Raw genomic sequence first — 15,968 nt, 5'->3', positions numbered from 1 at the left:
TGATTTCATATTTGCTAAGTTATTTCCCATTTTTTATCCACTTTGCTGCTAACAGAGAGAGGGGCATCACCAGAAGTGTTGTTCTCTAGCAGTTTCCAGAGGTATTCAGGGAGGATTCTTCCCATCGTCTGGGACAGATCTCTTGTGTATTTGTGGGGGACCAGAAGGATTCTTGCCCAGAGCCACCAAGGAGTGGTGACTCCTGGGGGCTCCAATTCTCACTTCTTCAACTTTAGTTCAGATGGCACCTTACTGATGAAGCTGCCTTGGAACATCGTCTCGAAAACCGCAGTCCCTGCCAGTCTTGGTCTTCCTTACTCTGCTTTTTCTCTTTTCACACCACACCTCTCCTTCTAACATATCATACAACTTACTGATATGTTTGTTGTTCATTATAAGTCGTCTCCCCCCCCCCCCACTAGAATGTAAGCTTTTGAAAAGCATGGATCTTATGTGTTCTGTTTACTGATGTAGCTCACCACTTCGAGCAGCGCCTTATAGAAGACCTGTGCTCATAAGTCGGTATGTGGGTAATTAGAAAGCACCCTCTGAGACTTCTCCCACTTCCCACTGACCGTTGTGGTCAACAGAGATGAGCTAGTAAGTCGAGAATGAAAATCTTATTGAGCTTGTTAGAGCAAAACTGTTCATACTGATTTTGCGGGTTTCATGTTGAGGGTAAAAGGCTGTGGTGCCCTTTGAGGGTGAACCTGAAAGGTTGTCATGGGGAAAGGCCATGGAACAAAAGCAGAGGTGGGGTCTTGGACTCTGGTTACAGAGTACTGCAAACTGACGATAACAGATGATGTTCTTTTGGACAGGTATAAGAGTTTGGTCACTGGGCCCCGAGCGAGAGGAGTCATTGCTGGCCTCTGGGTCCTTGCCTTTGGCATCGGACTGACTCCATTCCTGGGGTGGAACAGTAAAGACAGTGCCATCAACAACTGCACGGAACCCTGGGATGGAGCCACAAATGAAAGCTGTTGCCTTGTGAAGTGTCTTTTTGAGAATGTGGTCCCCATGAGCTACATGGTCTATTTCAACTTCTTTGGGTGTGTCCTGCCCCCACTGCTCATTATGCTGGTGATCTACATCAACATCTTCATGGTGGCCTGCAAGCAGCTTCAGCGCACTGAGCTGATGGACCACTCAAGGACCATCATCCAGCGGGAGATCCATGCAGCCAAGTCCCTGGCCATGATCGTTGGGATTTTTGCTCTGTGCTGGTTGCCAGTACATGCCATCAACTGTGTCACTCTTTTCCAGCCAGCTCGGGCTAAGGATAAGCCCAAGTGGGCAATGAACATGGCCATTCTCTTGTCACATGCCAACTCAGTTGTCAATCCCATCGTCTATGCCTATCGGAACCGAGACTTCCGCTATACTTTTCACAAAATCATCTCCAGGTATGTTCTTTGCCAGACAGATGTCCTCAAGAGTGGGAATGGGCAGCCAGGGGTGCAGCCTGCTCTCGATGTGGGCCTATGACCTAGGTCCTGGCCTCTTTAAGAAGGCATAAATTCACAATAAAGGGACAGACAGGACGTGACCAGCTGATTCCCATTGTTAAAGACAGCTACACCTTGTAAGCATATGGGCTGCCTCTTTTAAGTACTCCCCTGGAGTCACCACATACCTAGCTAATATGTACATGTTATTAGTAGGCTCCAAAGGCTCACAAATGTATTTATGGTTCTTTCTGGATGCTCCCACTGTGTGGATGATGCTGATGGCTTGAATGGATTATAAAAGACTTTTTTTTTTTTTTTTTTTAAGAGTCTGCCTCTTTTTTGGTAGAAAATGAAACTATTTTACTGTGAAACACTGTGAACTATTGTAATACAAATATTTTTTAATTTAGAAGCAATGGAAAAACAAAAGTTGGACATACTAAAAATACATACTTATTCCTAGGAAGGTGACCAGGAAAATTAAAAGTTTAATTCTTCAGTCAAGAAACTGCTGTATTTATTTGGGGAAATGACACTCTAATAAGTTCTGAAGTAGAATATCAGATAACAATTTTCCTAACATTCTTCTCCGCATACTGCAAAGCCATACCCTAGAGGAAGAAACTGGAGAAATGGGATCGATCCTCCTCTTCCAGACTGCGTCTTCCCCTTCTAGAGTTAGGCAGTGATTTTTAGTTGTCTACCAAGCTGACGTTTGGCCAAGTTGCTGGAGCCCAAGTGTGAAAATTTTAATAAGTAAAATCCTAGAACTGTGTATGTGTATGACATGAAATAAAAATAAAACTTAAAAAACAAGCTCAGGGTGCTGAATCTACCTTCTATTCTTTGTTCTGAAGACTGCTTAAAGGGAGAAGTTTATACCCAGCCCAAGCTTCCCAAGTAGGAAAGTCCTGACAGCTTTTGTGTGCTGCGCCTCCACGGAACCCAAGGCTCTGGCCACCAGAGAATGGTGCACCGCCTGTGAGCCGGTCACATGGCTCTCCAGCACCTGCACCTCGTGTTTCCTGGGCCGTAAAATCTCTCCCCTCTGTGTGTTCACTGCTGTAATATCTGCACAAGGAAGCTGCAGGTGTGCAAGCCCCGCAGACAGCATGCCTGGCCTTCCAGGCTCCCGTTCTGGCCATGAATGGCTTTCTTTAGGAAGTTCTTCTGGGCTGAGGTGGCCTCATCTTCACTGCCATCTGTCCTTACCCCTCACTCTCTCGGGGTCCAGACGAGTCCCATCTCCCTCCCTTCTAAAACTCTCCTCTTGGAGTCTCTTTTCCGTTTTCTTGTTCAGACTGGAAATCCTTGGTGGTTTCTCTACTTCCTTCAGGGCATGACTTTGTCTCTTCCTTCATTTGGCTTCTTATAAAGCTCAGAAACGCACGCAGAGCAAAACCAGCCCTTTCCTTGCTTCAGATACACCTTTCTAACAATACAGCTTATGTAAGCTTTTTTGGCAACACCACCGGGAGCTAAAGCTCAGTGAAACTAAAACCCCGGAGTCTTTTTATAGTTGCTGCTGCTTAGCCATAGCTCTGCTCTGCTCTTTTGTTGCTGCAGAGTGATTCCCTGGACCCAAAGAAAAGAAGTAACACTTAACTCATCTAAACTTTTTCTTACCAGTTTCATCTACCATTCCAACCTCTTAAAAATTACTAAGTACTTCAGTAACTTAATCTAATTGCAGACAGGGTGTGATAGAGATTAGGGTTTGTTTGAGTCTAAAATGCTTGATTCCACCTCAGAAATTTATCCAAGGGCCTCACAGGCGGGTTCTGATTTTCCACAAGAACTGTACAGAACTTCAAACCATACACACATCCTGGGTTGCAACTCACAGTCTCTTGTCCAGGAGGGAAGAGGGACAGTAACGAGAAGTCTCCAGAAGATTATTTCACCTCTCTTCCACATGAACCACGTGTTTCCTGGTGGGACTTCTATTTTGAAAGATAATGATGCTTAATCTATACCTTTTATGCTTTTTGTTTCTTCTCTGCGAATAATACGTCTGTCAGTTGCTTGTCAGAGACCTTCAGCTGTCGGCAGGTCCCTGTCACCTGGCTAAGATAAACTGCCAAGAGATGCTTGCACTGGAATACAAAACACAACTCCGTTAATTGGCAGGGCCGAGATAACCAAGACCTGTCACTACATTTAGTAGGAAAGGAGTGGGCACACAGATTAAAGACTTGCTGCCTAAAAACTGCAGATAAAGGTGACACAAATGTATTCTTTTCTGGAAATCAGAGGGGATAAAGGAAGTTTTACTTTGCCTGTTGTTTTGGGGAAGTTTAGGCCCAGCTGGCACAGGGTGTATCACCCACAATGAGAAGCAAGACAGGCCCCTCACTGCAGTCTTTGGCTCTGCCTCTTTCTTCCGGCCTTCAGAAAGCTATTCGCAGCGATGGCGAACGTTCCTTGACCTACTGTGTTGCTCAGTGCTTCCCACAGACGGTCTCACTTAAATCTGTCAGCTACCCCATGAGGACAGGTCTTATCCCCATTCTACCCATGTGCCCAGAGTCTACGCTCCCTTAACCACTGTGCTGTACTACGGGGGAGGGTGGTGAGCAGAACCCTCACAGACAGCAGCCTGTGGGGAAGTGCTGCGCCTTATGTCACAGAACACACAGCTTAGATATTGCAGGGGCCCTAATTTAATCCTGTCATTTTACAGGTGAAACAAACGTAGGGCACATCAGCTGCAAATGCGGCCTCTCAACAATCAGATGCCCAACTTCCCACCGCCATTCCCAAGATGTTTACAAAGTTAACAGTGTGAAAGAAAGGGGAAGAATGGAGTGGATACTGTAATTTTCCTTGGGAAGACTGACAAAATAGCTACCTGCTCTTAGGTGGGTAATGCTGTTCTCCTTTGGAACAGGGAGTTGTGTGAGTATGTCTTGCTCCTGCTTGGTGCTCTGGGCTCCTGTGAAATCGGCAGAAATATCAATGTGCTCTCCTGCCCCATGGTGAAAATCAAGTATGGCTAAGTGCCAGGCTGTCTTATGGGTGTAGTGGGAAGAAATACCTCGTAGCTGAGTTGGGGATATGCAAAGTCGCCAGCAGTCACTTTAGTTCGTATTTTTGTTGGGCCGTCTAATTCCCCAGTGCCAACTTTCAAGATTACCTTGTTGCCCTCCCCAAAGTTTCACCTGTGACCTTTTAAATAAACAATTGGGAAATGAATGTAGATCTAAAAAATGACAGTGCATTTTGGGAGGGTAAACCCAAAAGACAGGACTGAAATCCAGGACAGTAAACCGTTTGCTTCAACAGGTCGTAAAAATTCTCACTTTGTACAACTCAAACCATGCTAAGGGGGCCAAGAATTTCCCTCCTAGTTCGACTGCAGTGGGAAGAGGCTTCCCCATCCTCACCAGCAGGCTGTCACTCTTCCGCAGCACGGAGAAGGCAAACGCAGGACATGAACAGTAATGACAAGAAGCCAAACATGTGTACGTTTTACCAGAACTTCCAAGTACCTATAAAGGAAAGGACAGATGGGATCAGACTTCAAAAGGTGCGCTGGAAAAGCGCTTCCCTCCCCTGAATTTATCCGCCTGATGACTCAGAGCAGCTCTGCAAACCGTACTGGGAAGGGCTGCGGTAACGTCTTACACAAAAGTGAAAACTCAACTTCCCCATGTACAGGTTCTGTCCTTGAGGACTTCAGACCACGAAACAGGAGTTTCAGGCTAGTTAAACCATCCACATGAGCCATTTTGTTCCTCCGTCTAGTGATTTACAGGGTCCACTCCATGGGCTGCCTAGAAAAGAGGTGGACGGGAAAGGTCCCCTCAGATACACATTATTGTGGTGTTTCTCAGCCTTTGGTATTGCACAACATGTGTGTACATTTCTGAAGCTTCCGCCGCACACCTAAACAAAGTGTGGAACAGGTAAAGAGCAAGCAGTGAGGCAGAAATTCAGGTCTTCCAGAGAAAGTAGGAAAGGCCTCTTGAAAACCGTTTGAGAGCAAGGAGAATAAATAAAGCAAAGAAGCCTGCAAAAGGGATGACTCAGCTGCTCAGGGTGGAGGTCTCAGAACGAGGCACGCCTGGATCTGCCGATTCACCTAGCAGGATGGCAAGAGGACGCAGATAGGAGGAGGGGTTGGTAAGAGGCCTAGTCCAAGAACAAATCGCCTTGTTGGCAGGCAAGGGACAAAAAGGAGACGTACAGTGAAATTATGATGTGTCTGTGGTGGACAAACTTGTCGGAGAAATCACTTGTTTAAGCCTCTCTACCACCAGGGAGCCCAAACCAAAAATGTCAAGGGCTTCACTCCTGGAGTTAATTTCCAAACTGGAAGTGTAAAATCAGTATCTGAGGAAGCAGAAACATCCTGAAGGTTATTTTACCGTGAGATGCCACTTAGGAATTTGCCACAGGGCTTTCAAATTAGTTTTAGGCTCCAAGATGGCAATCTGAATGAAAAGGCCAGGATGAAAAAAAAAAAAAAGAAAAAAAAAGTCAGCACTCCTAAGATTCTTCCTTCTTTCTCCCCAACAAAGAATAAAGCAACAGGTAAGGCTTCAACAGAATAGCAGTGTTCCAAGTGTCATGCTCGTTTGTCAAACTGACAGCAGCTAGAAAGCAGACTGTTTTCCACTTAACGCCTGGGAAAAACCCAATATCCAGCAGTGACATGAACAATTCTTAGGTCTCCAACTATTACCGATGAATAAAACTTTAGATTTCTTCCTTTATCTATCTCCTATGTTTCTTCTCCCTGGATTTAAATTTAAGCAGGCACAAATTCTACACTCACTTGAACGGTTCCTCAGCTCCCTTCTTTTTGTGGGTCCCCAATCCATGAGAATACCCTGGATGATGCTGAATAAACACCAGGTGACTTAGGGATGGGAAGAAATTCTACAGAGGTTCCCTTGCCTGATGCTTTCAAAGGCTGGCTGAGACTAAAAGTAAAATGTTCAAGCGTCCAAGGCAGTAAACACTGTTGTGATAGCACATTTTGAATTTGCTTCTTCCTTATCTAGCATCAGATGACTAATAAACCCAATAATAAGGTAAAAATCTGAGTCAGAAATGATTAGAACTGGAAATTGACCTCAGGGATCATCTAATTCAATTGCTTTATCCTCCAATGGAAAAATGACCTCCTCTTACAGGAAGTGCCCCACTTCTCCCACTCATAGTCTGGAATGTTCATCCCCAGAAGGAGACAGATTTTAGAAAAAAGTAACACGTGGGAAATAGGATACTGAGACCCAAGAGCAGACTCGTATGAACTTCACTTGGAGGACGTCTGCTGTGGTTCCAGTTGGGTTCTAAGAAGTATGACCCACCTAGATGGGCATCCATTCACAAGTATAGTTTTATTTTATGATTGCTCCAAGCGTTTTAGGAGCCATCATAGTGCTAAATGTATTATTTATTGTTTCCTGTGTTCGGTGCCTCTCTCTGAAAGAAGATTATACATTCCTGCCCTATTAAATACCCCTGGCTATGTGACCTGCTTCAGCCAATAAAATGTGAGTAGCCAAGCAGAAACATTAAAGATTGGCACACACCACATCCTCTTTTCTCTCTGCTGTGAGATCCACAATATTCCAGAGAAGGACTGCCACACCAGCTGGGATCCCTGCGTGACGATGTTTTAGAGCAGAGCTGCAATGAACTCTCAGTGGATATGAGGCATGAACGAGACACAAAACTTTGTTTTCGTGAGCCTCTGAAATTTGTTAACCACAGCATAACTTAGCCTCTCCTGACCGATGCCTCCCCCTCCCTACCTGAACCAAAAAAGTTTACAGAAAAGCGACTCAGGTGACAACAACATAGTGGTGACTTTGCAATAATTACCACTGTACCTGGAGGAGAACAGTGCGAGTATCAGGTTGACCTATGGAAAGAGACTAGCAGGATATCAAGATAGTGTCTGACTCAACTTTTATCATGTCAGAGAACCTCTGACTAAAGCCAAATTCTGACTATGTTAGTATACAAGGAAACCAGTAAGGTTAAATTGAGGGTGGACGTTAAGATTTCTACAGCTTCATTTAATTCAAAGTCCAAGCTGAAAGCCACAGTACTAGGAAGTTAGCATTTTTATGATGAATAAAGCAATGTGATATGGTACAGGTTGGGAATGAGGGAAGTTAAGTAAGCCGTGGCAACCTTGGAAGAAACAACAAGGCAACGATAATGAAAATATCTCAAACAAAATCTTTCAGACTTTAAGTAATGACCAGATCACAGAACTAGAAGACTAGAAGTGCAGGTCAGGTGTAATGCTAACACTGGAACGGAGACAAAAAGTCAAACTAAACGATGTGGGAAAAACTCACAGGCCCTTCTTGTTCCGGGTACTTTAGCTACATAGAAACCCCCAATAAACACACTAGGCAGAGAAATGGAAAAACCTCGTCAGGCACAATATCATTTAATAGCTGTGATTTGTTAAGCCTTCTGTCCTCTAGGTCTGTGACCTAGTCATTACTTAAAATCTGAAAGATTTTGTTTGAGGTATTTTGTCTGCTAAGTTCGCCCCGACAAAATTCTAACAGGCAGCCTCTTTTAAGTAAATACGACCCGAAATTTCTAACTGCGGCACTCAACATTAGTCACATCATTTTCCTTAATGAAGAAATGAATGAAGATTTTGCCAGACTGGTTAAGTTAAGCTACCAGGTGAAACGGCGGGTTAATTCACTAACCAAAGGCACCAAGCAGGCTTTGCTCACTCTCTCACTAAGAATTAACGGACGTGGTCTCAGCTCTGAGAAGTTCATCATAAATAAACCAGAATCCAAACACTGAAAAACTCCTGTCTCTTCCTGGTCTTCAGCAAGACCTAGATTACATACTAGAGCTGATGGCTTTTTTACTCCTTCCAAGCCAAACACAAAATGCCAATGTTCTTCATTCACAACCTTCCCTTCCCTCAATCTCACTGCACTTACATGGTATCATATAGCTAAATTGGGGGGGCGGAGGAGTGGGAATGGAATGTGGCCCCATTTATATATAAAAAGAGACACTGTAGGGCAGCAGTTACAAGTCCCAGCTGCCAGATGTGACTGTTAATTCACTCTTCTGCATCTCAGTTTCCTGGAAGATAAATACCTTGTTGGGCTTTTGGTGGGAAATAGCAACAAGACATGGAAATCTGAGTCTTTCAGAGTCTGTTCAGAGGCTATTACTTTACAAATCTACCTATCTTAAATTGTAGAGGGCAGAACTAAGGTCCAAGTAGACTGCCTACATCTGGTATACTTAATGAATACTACCTGACAATAGTTTTGAAAGATCACTTCTGACAGATCAATCTGGGCATACAGAAAGACCTCAAAATATTTTGGCATTTGCTTGTAGGCGACAGATAATGAACAAGATGGAAATATCAACCCAGTTTTTTGAGGAAAAGTGCCTGTTATCAAACCTGGGAAAGAAAAGTCGACTATGCTCCGTTAGACTTGAGAAAACAGCCTCTCCACATCATTGCTGGTTCTGTATGTTGCTCCTGGGCAGGGTTAATAAGTCATATTTATCTTATCTTAATTACTAATACTTAATTTTACTAAGATGGGTCAAATGTTCTTCTATAATCCAGGAAATATTTGAGGCTGGTCATCATTTTCCATTGAGATTCATGAAAACATTTTGTCCTAAGGGATTTCTTGCTGAGATAATCCCCACCTCTGGATTTCTACCTGGTAAACACGCCTCCCACTGGGCGATGAGATTAAGGTGATGGACTGTCGATCAACAAGGTCCAAGGCCTGAATGGCTGATGGGCCAAAGATGAACTTCAGCCTGAGAAACAGAGAGGCTACAGGTTAGACTGCCTGTCACCTCAGCAACTTCGCCCAAAGGATCACGACTGGCAGTTGCAAACAATTCATTTCATTTTAATTTGAAAAAAAAAAAAAGGCAATATAGGAGAAACCCATGTAATTAACCCCCCAGAATGTTACCATGTTTGCAGATAAAACCCTGTTTAGGGGCGCCTGGGTGGCGCAGTCAGTTAAGCCTCCGACTTCAGCCAGGTCCCGATCTCGCGGTCCGTGAGTTCGAGCCCCGCGTCAGGCTCTGGGCTGATGGCTCAGAGCCTGGAGCCTGTTTCCGATTCTGTGTCTCCCTCTCTCTCTGCCCCTCCCCCGTTCATGCTCTGTCTCTCTCTGTCCCAAAAATAAATAAAAAACGTTGAAAAAAAAATTAAAAAAAAAAAAAAAAAAACAACCCTGTTTATACTTCATAGTGCTTCCTGTTCTTATTCCCAACTTCCTATCATCCCTGAGGCAACTGCATGCATTGGTTGGTTTCCTTCCTGTTAACGTTTTTATATTTTATTATACTTAGTACATTGAATACGTATACTTCGCACACACACACATATACATACGTATACGTATATATACATGTGGTATTGTAAGTTTTTTCATTACTATTTTTTTTTTAATTTTATTTAAATCCAGGGGTGCCTGGGTGGCTCAGTTGGTTGAGCGTTCGATTTCAGCTCAGGTCATGATCTCGCAGTCTGTGGGTTCAAGCCCCACATCGGGCTTTGAGCTGACAGCTTGGAGCCTGGAGCCTGCTTCACATTGTGTGTCTCCCTCTCTTTCTGTTCCTCCCGTGCTTGCATTCTGTCTCTCTCTCTCAAAAATAAAGATTAAAACAAAAAAAGTGTTTTTTTTATTTTTATTTAAATCCAGGTTAACATATAGTGTAATAATGTTTTCAGGATGTCTTATAAGTTTTAAAACATAAAAGATATATTGTAGGCACTTTTGGCAACCTGTTTTTTTTTTTCACTCAATGTGCTTTTAAAAATGATGCATATTATATATATGTATATTCATATATCTATGTATCTATTCATATATCTATATCTGTTAAGATTTTACTTTATTTTACTTAAAGTTTATTTATTTTGAAAGAAAGAGCATGAGCAGGGTAGGGGCAGAGAGAGAGGGAGAGAGAGAGAGAATCCCAAGCAGGCTCCATGCTGTCAGAGCAGAGCCCGATGCGGGGCTCAAGCTCATGAACTGTGAGGTCATAACCTGAGCTGAAATCAAGAGTCAAGACGCTTAACCAGCTGAGCCATCTAGGCACCCCAAGGTTTTATTTTTAAGTGATCTCTATACCCAATGTGGGGCTTGAACTCACAACCCTGAGATCAAGAGTTGCACGCTCTACCACCTGAGCCAGCCAGGCACCTCAATATATATTTTTTAATTTAACTTTTGAATAATATACCATTGTATGTACATGCATCTTGTTTTTAAGTACCCTATTGACAGGCATTCTGATCATTTCTATTTCACATTATAAATAATACTCAATTATCCCCGTATATGTCCCTTAGTTCTTCCTGGTTATTAAGTAGAATTGCTGAGCCTTAGGATGTGTGCATTTTTCAACTTTAATAGGTGTTGCCAATAGTTTTCCACAGTGGAAACAGCGCAGTCCCACTAGCATTGTTTAAGAGTTCTATTTTCCCACATCCTAACCAATTACAGTATTGTCAGAGTTTTTCTTTCTTTTTTTAAAAAATTTTTATTTATCTTTGTGACAGAGACAGAGTGTGAGTGGGGGAGGGGCAGAGAGAGAGGGAGACAGAATCTGTGAACCCGCAAACCGTGAGATCATGACCTGAAGTCGGACGCTTAACCAACTGAGCCCCCCAGGTGCCCCCCTTGTCAGTTCTTCATAACCCCTTTGGTGGGTGTTAATTTGTTCTTTTTTGCATTAGTAGTAAAGGCTAACCATCTGTTAAATGATCTATCAGAAAAAAATTTTGTATGTGAAGAAATTCTTGTGTTAAGTGAGAAAGGCTGGGCACAAAATTGGTTATTTAGAAACTCTCAATCATGCTAAAAATTTTTTTCTTAATAAAATTCACAATTATCTCAAAATAAAACATTTAATTTAAATAAAAAGGCAATAAACCCAACTGTAACAGTGATTATCACTGGGTGGTATGATTGTTGACATTTTTCATGTTTTCTTTATTTTCCAATAACATTTTTTTACGGGTAGGAGTTACTTTTATAGACTGGAAAATAAAGTGGCCTGGTTGAACTAAAATGGGAAAGTTAATGTTTTAAAGAACTCATAAGATCTGACACAAGACATAAAGACAGAGCTACTAAGTATTCAAAATTAACATGTTCAACTTCTTCATTTTCCAACAAACCAGTCTCTTTACACAACAAACCATTTGAATGGGAAGAGTTTTAAATTTTTTACATTAAACATATGAAGATTATCTATGGACAAAGAAAAATAAATAAAATTTGATCATAACTTTATTAATCACAGTTAACTTTAAAAATAAACAAGAATTTTTAAACCTGCTTTTGTAACTTTATTGTGAATACCTCTTCAATGCAGTATTTTTTATATCACTCTTAATAGTTACAAAGAATTCCATTATAAAGATGAATTACTTTACTTTTCCCCAAACTCCATTTTTGGATAATTAGGGTTTATTAAATCTAATGTGAATAACTAGATTGTTTCCAGGTGGTTTTTTGTTTTTGCTTTTGCTACTATAAGCAATAATGGATGAATATGCTCACTGTAAAATCTTTATGAACATTCATGATTACCTCCTTGGGATACATTCTTTTCAGTGGAATTTGTAAGCCAAAGAATATGTATGTTTTAAAGCTCTTATAACCTGTTGCCAGATTACTTTCCAATTTACACTCCTACCAGCAGGGTATCAATTACCCTTTTCTCCATGCTTTTGCCAACATCTAGGACATTCTTACCAACATCTTTTCTGTGGTAGCCAGTTTTATAGATGGAAAGTTGTGTCATTATTTTAATTTGCATATTTATGATCACTAGTAATATTAGCCCTTTTCCCCAAAATTTTTGGCTAATTTACATTTTTATTATTTCGTTTTAAAAGTAATTTTTTTCTAATACATAATCTCTGTAAAAAATTTAATAGAGAAAAGGTTAAAACCTTTTCTAAACCTAAATTCTATCTCTTTTCTTTCCTCTAAGAAAGCCACTGGTACAGGTTGGTATATATCTTTCTAGACCTTTAAAATATAAGCATAGTGGGGTGCCTGGGTGGCTCGGTTGGTTAAGAGTCCGACTCTTGATTTCAGCTCAGATCATGATCTCATGGTTGTGAGACTGAACCCTGCATCAGGCTCTGCATTAGGCATGGAGCCTGCTTTAGATTCTCTCTCTCTCCCTCTCCCTGTGCACCCCCCCCACTCTCTCTCATTCTCTCTAAATAAATAAATGTGTACATATGCGTATACAATTAAATGTCACTTATTCCTAGGTAGCTTTCACCTTTTTGTTGTTATTGAAAATAGTTATATTTTTGAACTTTGTACGTGAAGGAAAACAATTTTTAATTTCTGTAATACAAAAACTTTATTCTCTTGGTTTTTAAAAAGTTGTATCATCTACAAATAAGGATAGCTGTCTTTTCTTACAAATAGGTATGCCTCTAATTTCTTTTTCAGGTGTTAGGCTAACAGCTACAACTTCTAGAACAATGTTAAACAAAAATGACAAATAAGACAACACAAGAATGCCCTGTACTGTCAAATGTGGTATTGGCTATTGGACAGATTTTTAACAATCCTGTCAAGAAAACATTGTTCTCAGTTTAGTAAGGGTATTTTTAAAAATCAATAGTTGATGTTGAAAGGATCTGACTTTTAAAACACATTAATGGGGGTGCCTGGGTGGCTTAGTCGGTTGAGTATCTGACTCTTGATTTGGCTCGGTCATGACCTCAATTTGTGAGATCAAGCCCTGCGTCGGACTCTGGGCTGACAGTGCAGAGCCTGCTAGGGATTCTCTCTCTCCCTCTCTCTGCTCCTCCCCTGCTCATGCACACATTCTTTCTGTCAAATTAAATAAACTTAAAAAAAAATGGTTAAAAAAAAATTACAACAGGATATATACTTACAATGATAAATGCTCATCAGGAACTGTAAAACAAGAATGGAAAGAGAGTTAATCATGTTAAACCAGTGACCCCACAGGCACAAAAACCTTTAAAAGACTGTAACCAAAAAGGTTTTTGTGTAAGATGGTGATTAAGTCTATGCATCTAATTTTACTTCTTCCAAACACCTCAATAAACAGTAACACAAGGATTTTTTTTTTTTTAAACATAAACTCCCAGGGATGAAAGGACAGGGAGAGACAACTGCTAAGATACACTGGAAAATAATTCACAAGACCTGAGGAAACTGAATCCTAAGCTAGCAATGGAGAAAACCAAACAATAACGTACCCTCTTCCCCCCTAAAATCCTCAGAAATTAGTAGCACTGGGTAGTTTTACAGGTAGGGATGAAGCAGGGGGGCTAAAGTAATAAAGACTCTTTTAAAGTAAATTTTAGGGGCTCCTAGGTGGCTCAGTCAAGTGTCCGACTCTTTGATTTCAGCTCAGGTTATGATTTCACAGTTCTGGAGTTCGAGCTCTGTGCTGACAGCTCAGCGCCTGGAGCCTGCTTCGGATTCTATGTCTCCTCTCTGCCCCTCCCCCACGTGTGCTCTGTCTCTCTCTGTGTCTCTCAAAAATAAATAAACATTAAAAGAAAAAAAAAAACTTTTCAGACATGTAAAGGTTCAAAAAGTACACCTCATGTGTTCTTCTTCAGGAAGCTACTAGTGTATGTGCTCTATAAAATAAGATAGTAAACCCAGAAAAAGAAAATTGTAGATACACTACACATACAGCTCAACATAGGTAAGAGAATTCCTAGGATAAAAATGGTGAAGGAAGATCTCAGGAGATATCCAGGAGAGCAGTCAGCCCATGTTCGATCAACTCTAAGCTCTAGGAGAGATTTCTATAGGAAAATGAAATTGATAGAACATCTCACTTATCTGAACATCTTGAGCAGGCATCTAGAACACTGGTAAAGAGTTTGAGGTTGAACTGGGGATAAATACACAGAAAATTAAAGAAACAAACACAACCACAACAGCTGTAATTCCAAGGAAAACAAAAAGTTACACAGGAAAGGACAAATAATTGCCTCCTACTGGCCCAAATGTGATACATATCACATCATCATACAAGTGTAAACTCAAATCTTGATCCAAAAAAATTATCATTGAAGGATACAGATCAGGAAGAGTGTATTACTATCTGGGACAAATACTTTGAAATAGCAGAAAAAGGTTCTGCTGGAAATAAACATGAATCAATGGCAGTGGGTCCTCAGTCTCAGCCATGAGCATTAGGGGCACCTATTGGGCCTTCTCCAAGAGTGTCACTGTGTATAGATTAACCCATTCAGACAGACCCGCTTTTTGCAACCACTGTTTGAGCTAACAAATTGGTTTCTCTCCCCATTCTTTTGGGGATTTGAACATGTTTGAATACCTGGCTGGCCTAACCTTTTAAGGGAATATACTATACTTGTGTTAGCACAGCTTACTTTTCTCAACCCTTTAAAAGCAGGAACTCAAGACAAACCCTTTCGGAGTGCAATCCTTTTTTTTTTTTTTTTTTTTTTTTAAGTTTATTTATTTTGAGGCGGGAGGGGCGGAGAGGAGAGAGACAATCCCAAGCAGGCTCCACACTGTCAACGCGGAGCCTGACTCTGGGCTTGATCTCGCAAAACCAAGAAATCAACCCTAGCCAAAATCAAGAATCCCATGCTTCACCAAATGAGCCACACAGGCGCCCCAAAAGTGCAGTCCTTTTAAAACAAAAGCCACCCAAGTGAATAAGCAGTGGCAGTTTTGAGTCCTGAACTACTATTAAGTGACTCTTTTTACACTGGTTAAGTAATTCTAATTTGTCAATGCATTTTCATTAGAATTATCGTCTTAATACTACTATGCTGAGAACACATCTTGAGATCACCTCGGTGATTTGGTAAGCATAGTCACAGAGCATCCTCTGCTGGTCAGAGAAATAAAAGGTGCTTTCACAAGATCCCGGTTAATTCCAGTTATTGCGTATGCATTTGGGTTTTGTGGCTCTAAAATATTTGGTGCACGCAGGGTACAAGAGGATTAACTTTAAAATTAATTTAAGATTTTAGGGGCGGGGATACTACAGGCAAGTTGAGTAATTCAGAACCCCACCTTTCCGAACGTCCCTGCAGACTCCCGTGCCTTCCGCTGTCCCAGCCCGATGCCCCTTCTGAAGGGTTTCGGGACAGCGCTCAGCACTTCTGTTCCTACAGCCCCCCTGGCCTGCAGGGAACCACTGCGCTGCTCCCTGAACAAATTTAGATCTTCTTTTCCTTCCATTCTTTTCTATTTATCTTTTACGAACTGGGGCTTGGTAATAGAACCAGACGGAATAAAGAACCCAGAGACCGGGGCACGGCCGGCGCCCCGCAGGCCCAGGGAACTCCGCCTCTCGCCTCCCCGCCCCGTCGTGCCAGGTCCACCGCCCGCAACACAGCTACGCACGCCCTCCGGCCCGTACTTCGCGCGTTCTCCTGCACCGCCGCGGCCATCTCACTCAGGAGCTCCTCCACGACAGCGGGCAACGTGAGTCCAGCCAAGGCGGCGGCCATGGCGTCATAAACGATGG

General features: G+C 41.9%; 2 protein-coding genes across 3 annotated transcripts in view; one reads left to right on the top strand and one right to left on the bottom strand.

Annotated features, from left to right (window-relative positions):
• Positions 1-2,267, top strand: part of ADORA2B (adenosine A2b receptor) — a 26,169-nt gene extending 23,902 nt beyond the window's left edge. The window contains exon 2 of the mRNA XM_043583232.1: positions 822-2,267. Within this exon, the coding sequence (XP_043439167.1) occupies positions 822-1,488 (667 nt within the window). The 3' untranslated portion in view covers positions 1,489-2,267. The remainder of the gene's footprint in view (positions 1-821) is intronic.
• On the bottom strand, positions 1,833-15,968 carry ZSWIM7 (zinc finger SWIM-type containing 7). Of its 2 annotated transcripts, XM_043583238.1 has the most exons (6): positions 15,861-15,968; positions 13,372-13,393; positions 9,137-9,239; positions 4,838-4,942; positions 4,303-4,386; positions 3,438-3,547 (listed from the first exon to the last, which is right to left on the bottom strand). In XM_043583238.1, the coding sequence occupies exons 1-5, from the start codon at positions 15,949-15,951 to the stop codon at positions 4,309-4,311; spliced, it is 399 nt and encodes a 132-aa protein (XP_043439173.1). In that variant the 5' UTR covers positions 15,952-15,968; the 3' UTR covers positions 3,438-3,547; positions 4,303-4,308. The 2 variants fall into 2 exon arrangements, with proteins under 2 accessions (XP_043439172.1, XP_043439173.1); XM_043583237.1 differs by lacking the exon at positions 4,303-4,386 and having other exon boundaries at positions 1,833-3,547.

This window comes from Prionailurus bengalensis, chromosome E1 (genome assembly GCF_016509475.1).
Source record: "Prionailurus bengalensis isolate Pbe53 chromosome E1, Fcat_Pben_1.1_paternal_pri, whole genome shotgun sequence".
In the NCBI taxonomy this organism is placed as follows: Eukaryota; Metazoa; Chordata; class Mammalia; order Carnivora; family Felidae; genus Prionailurus; species Prionailurus bengalensis.
This window is presented reverse-complemented; position numbering and strand designations above follow the sequence as displayed.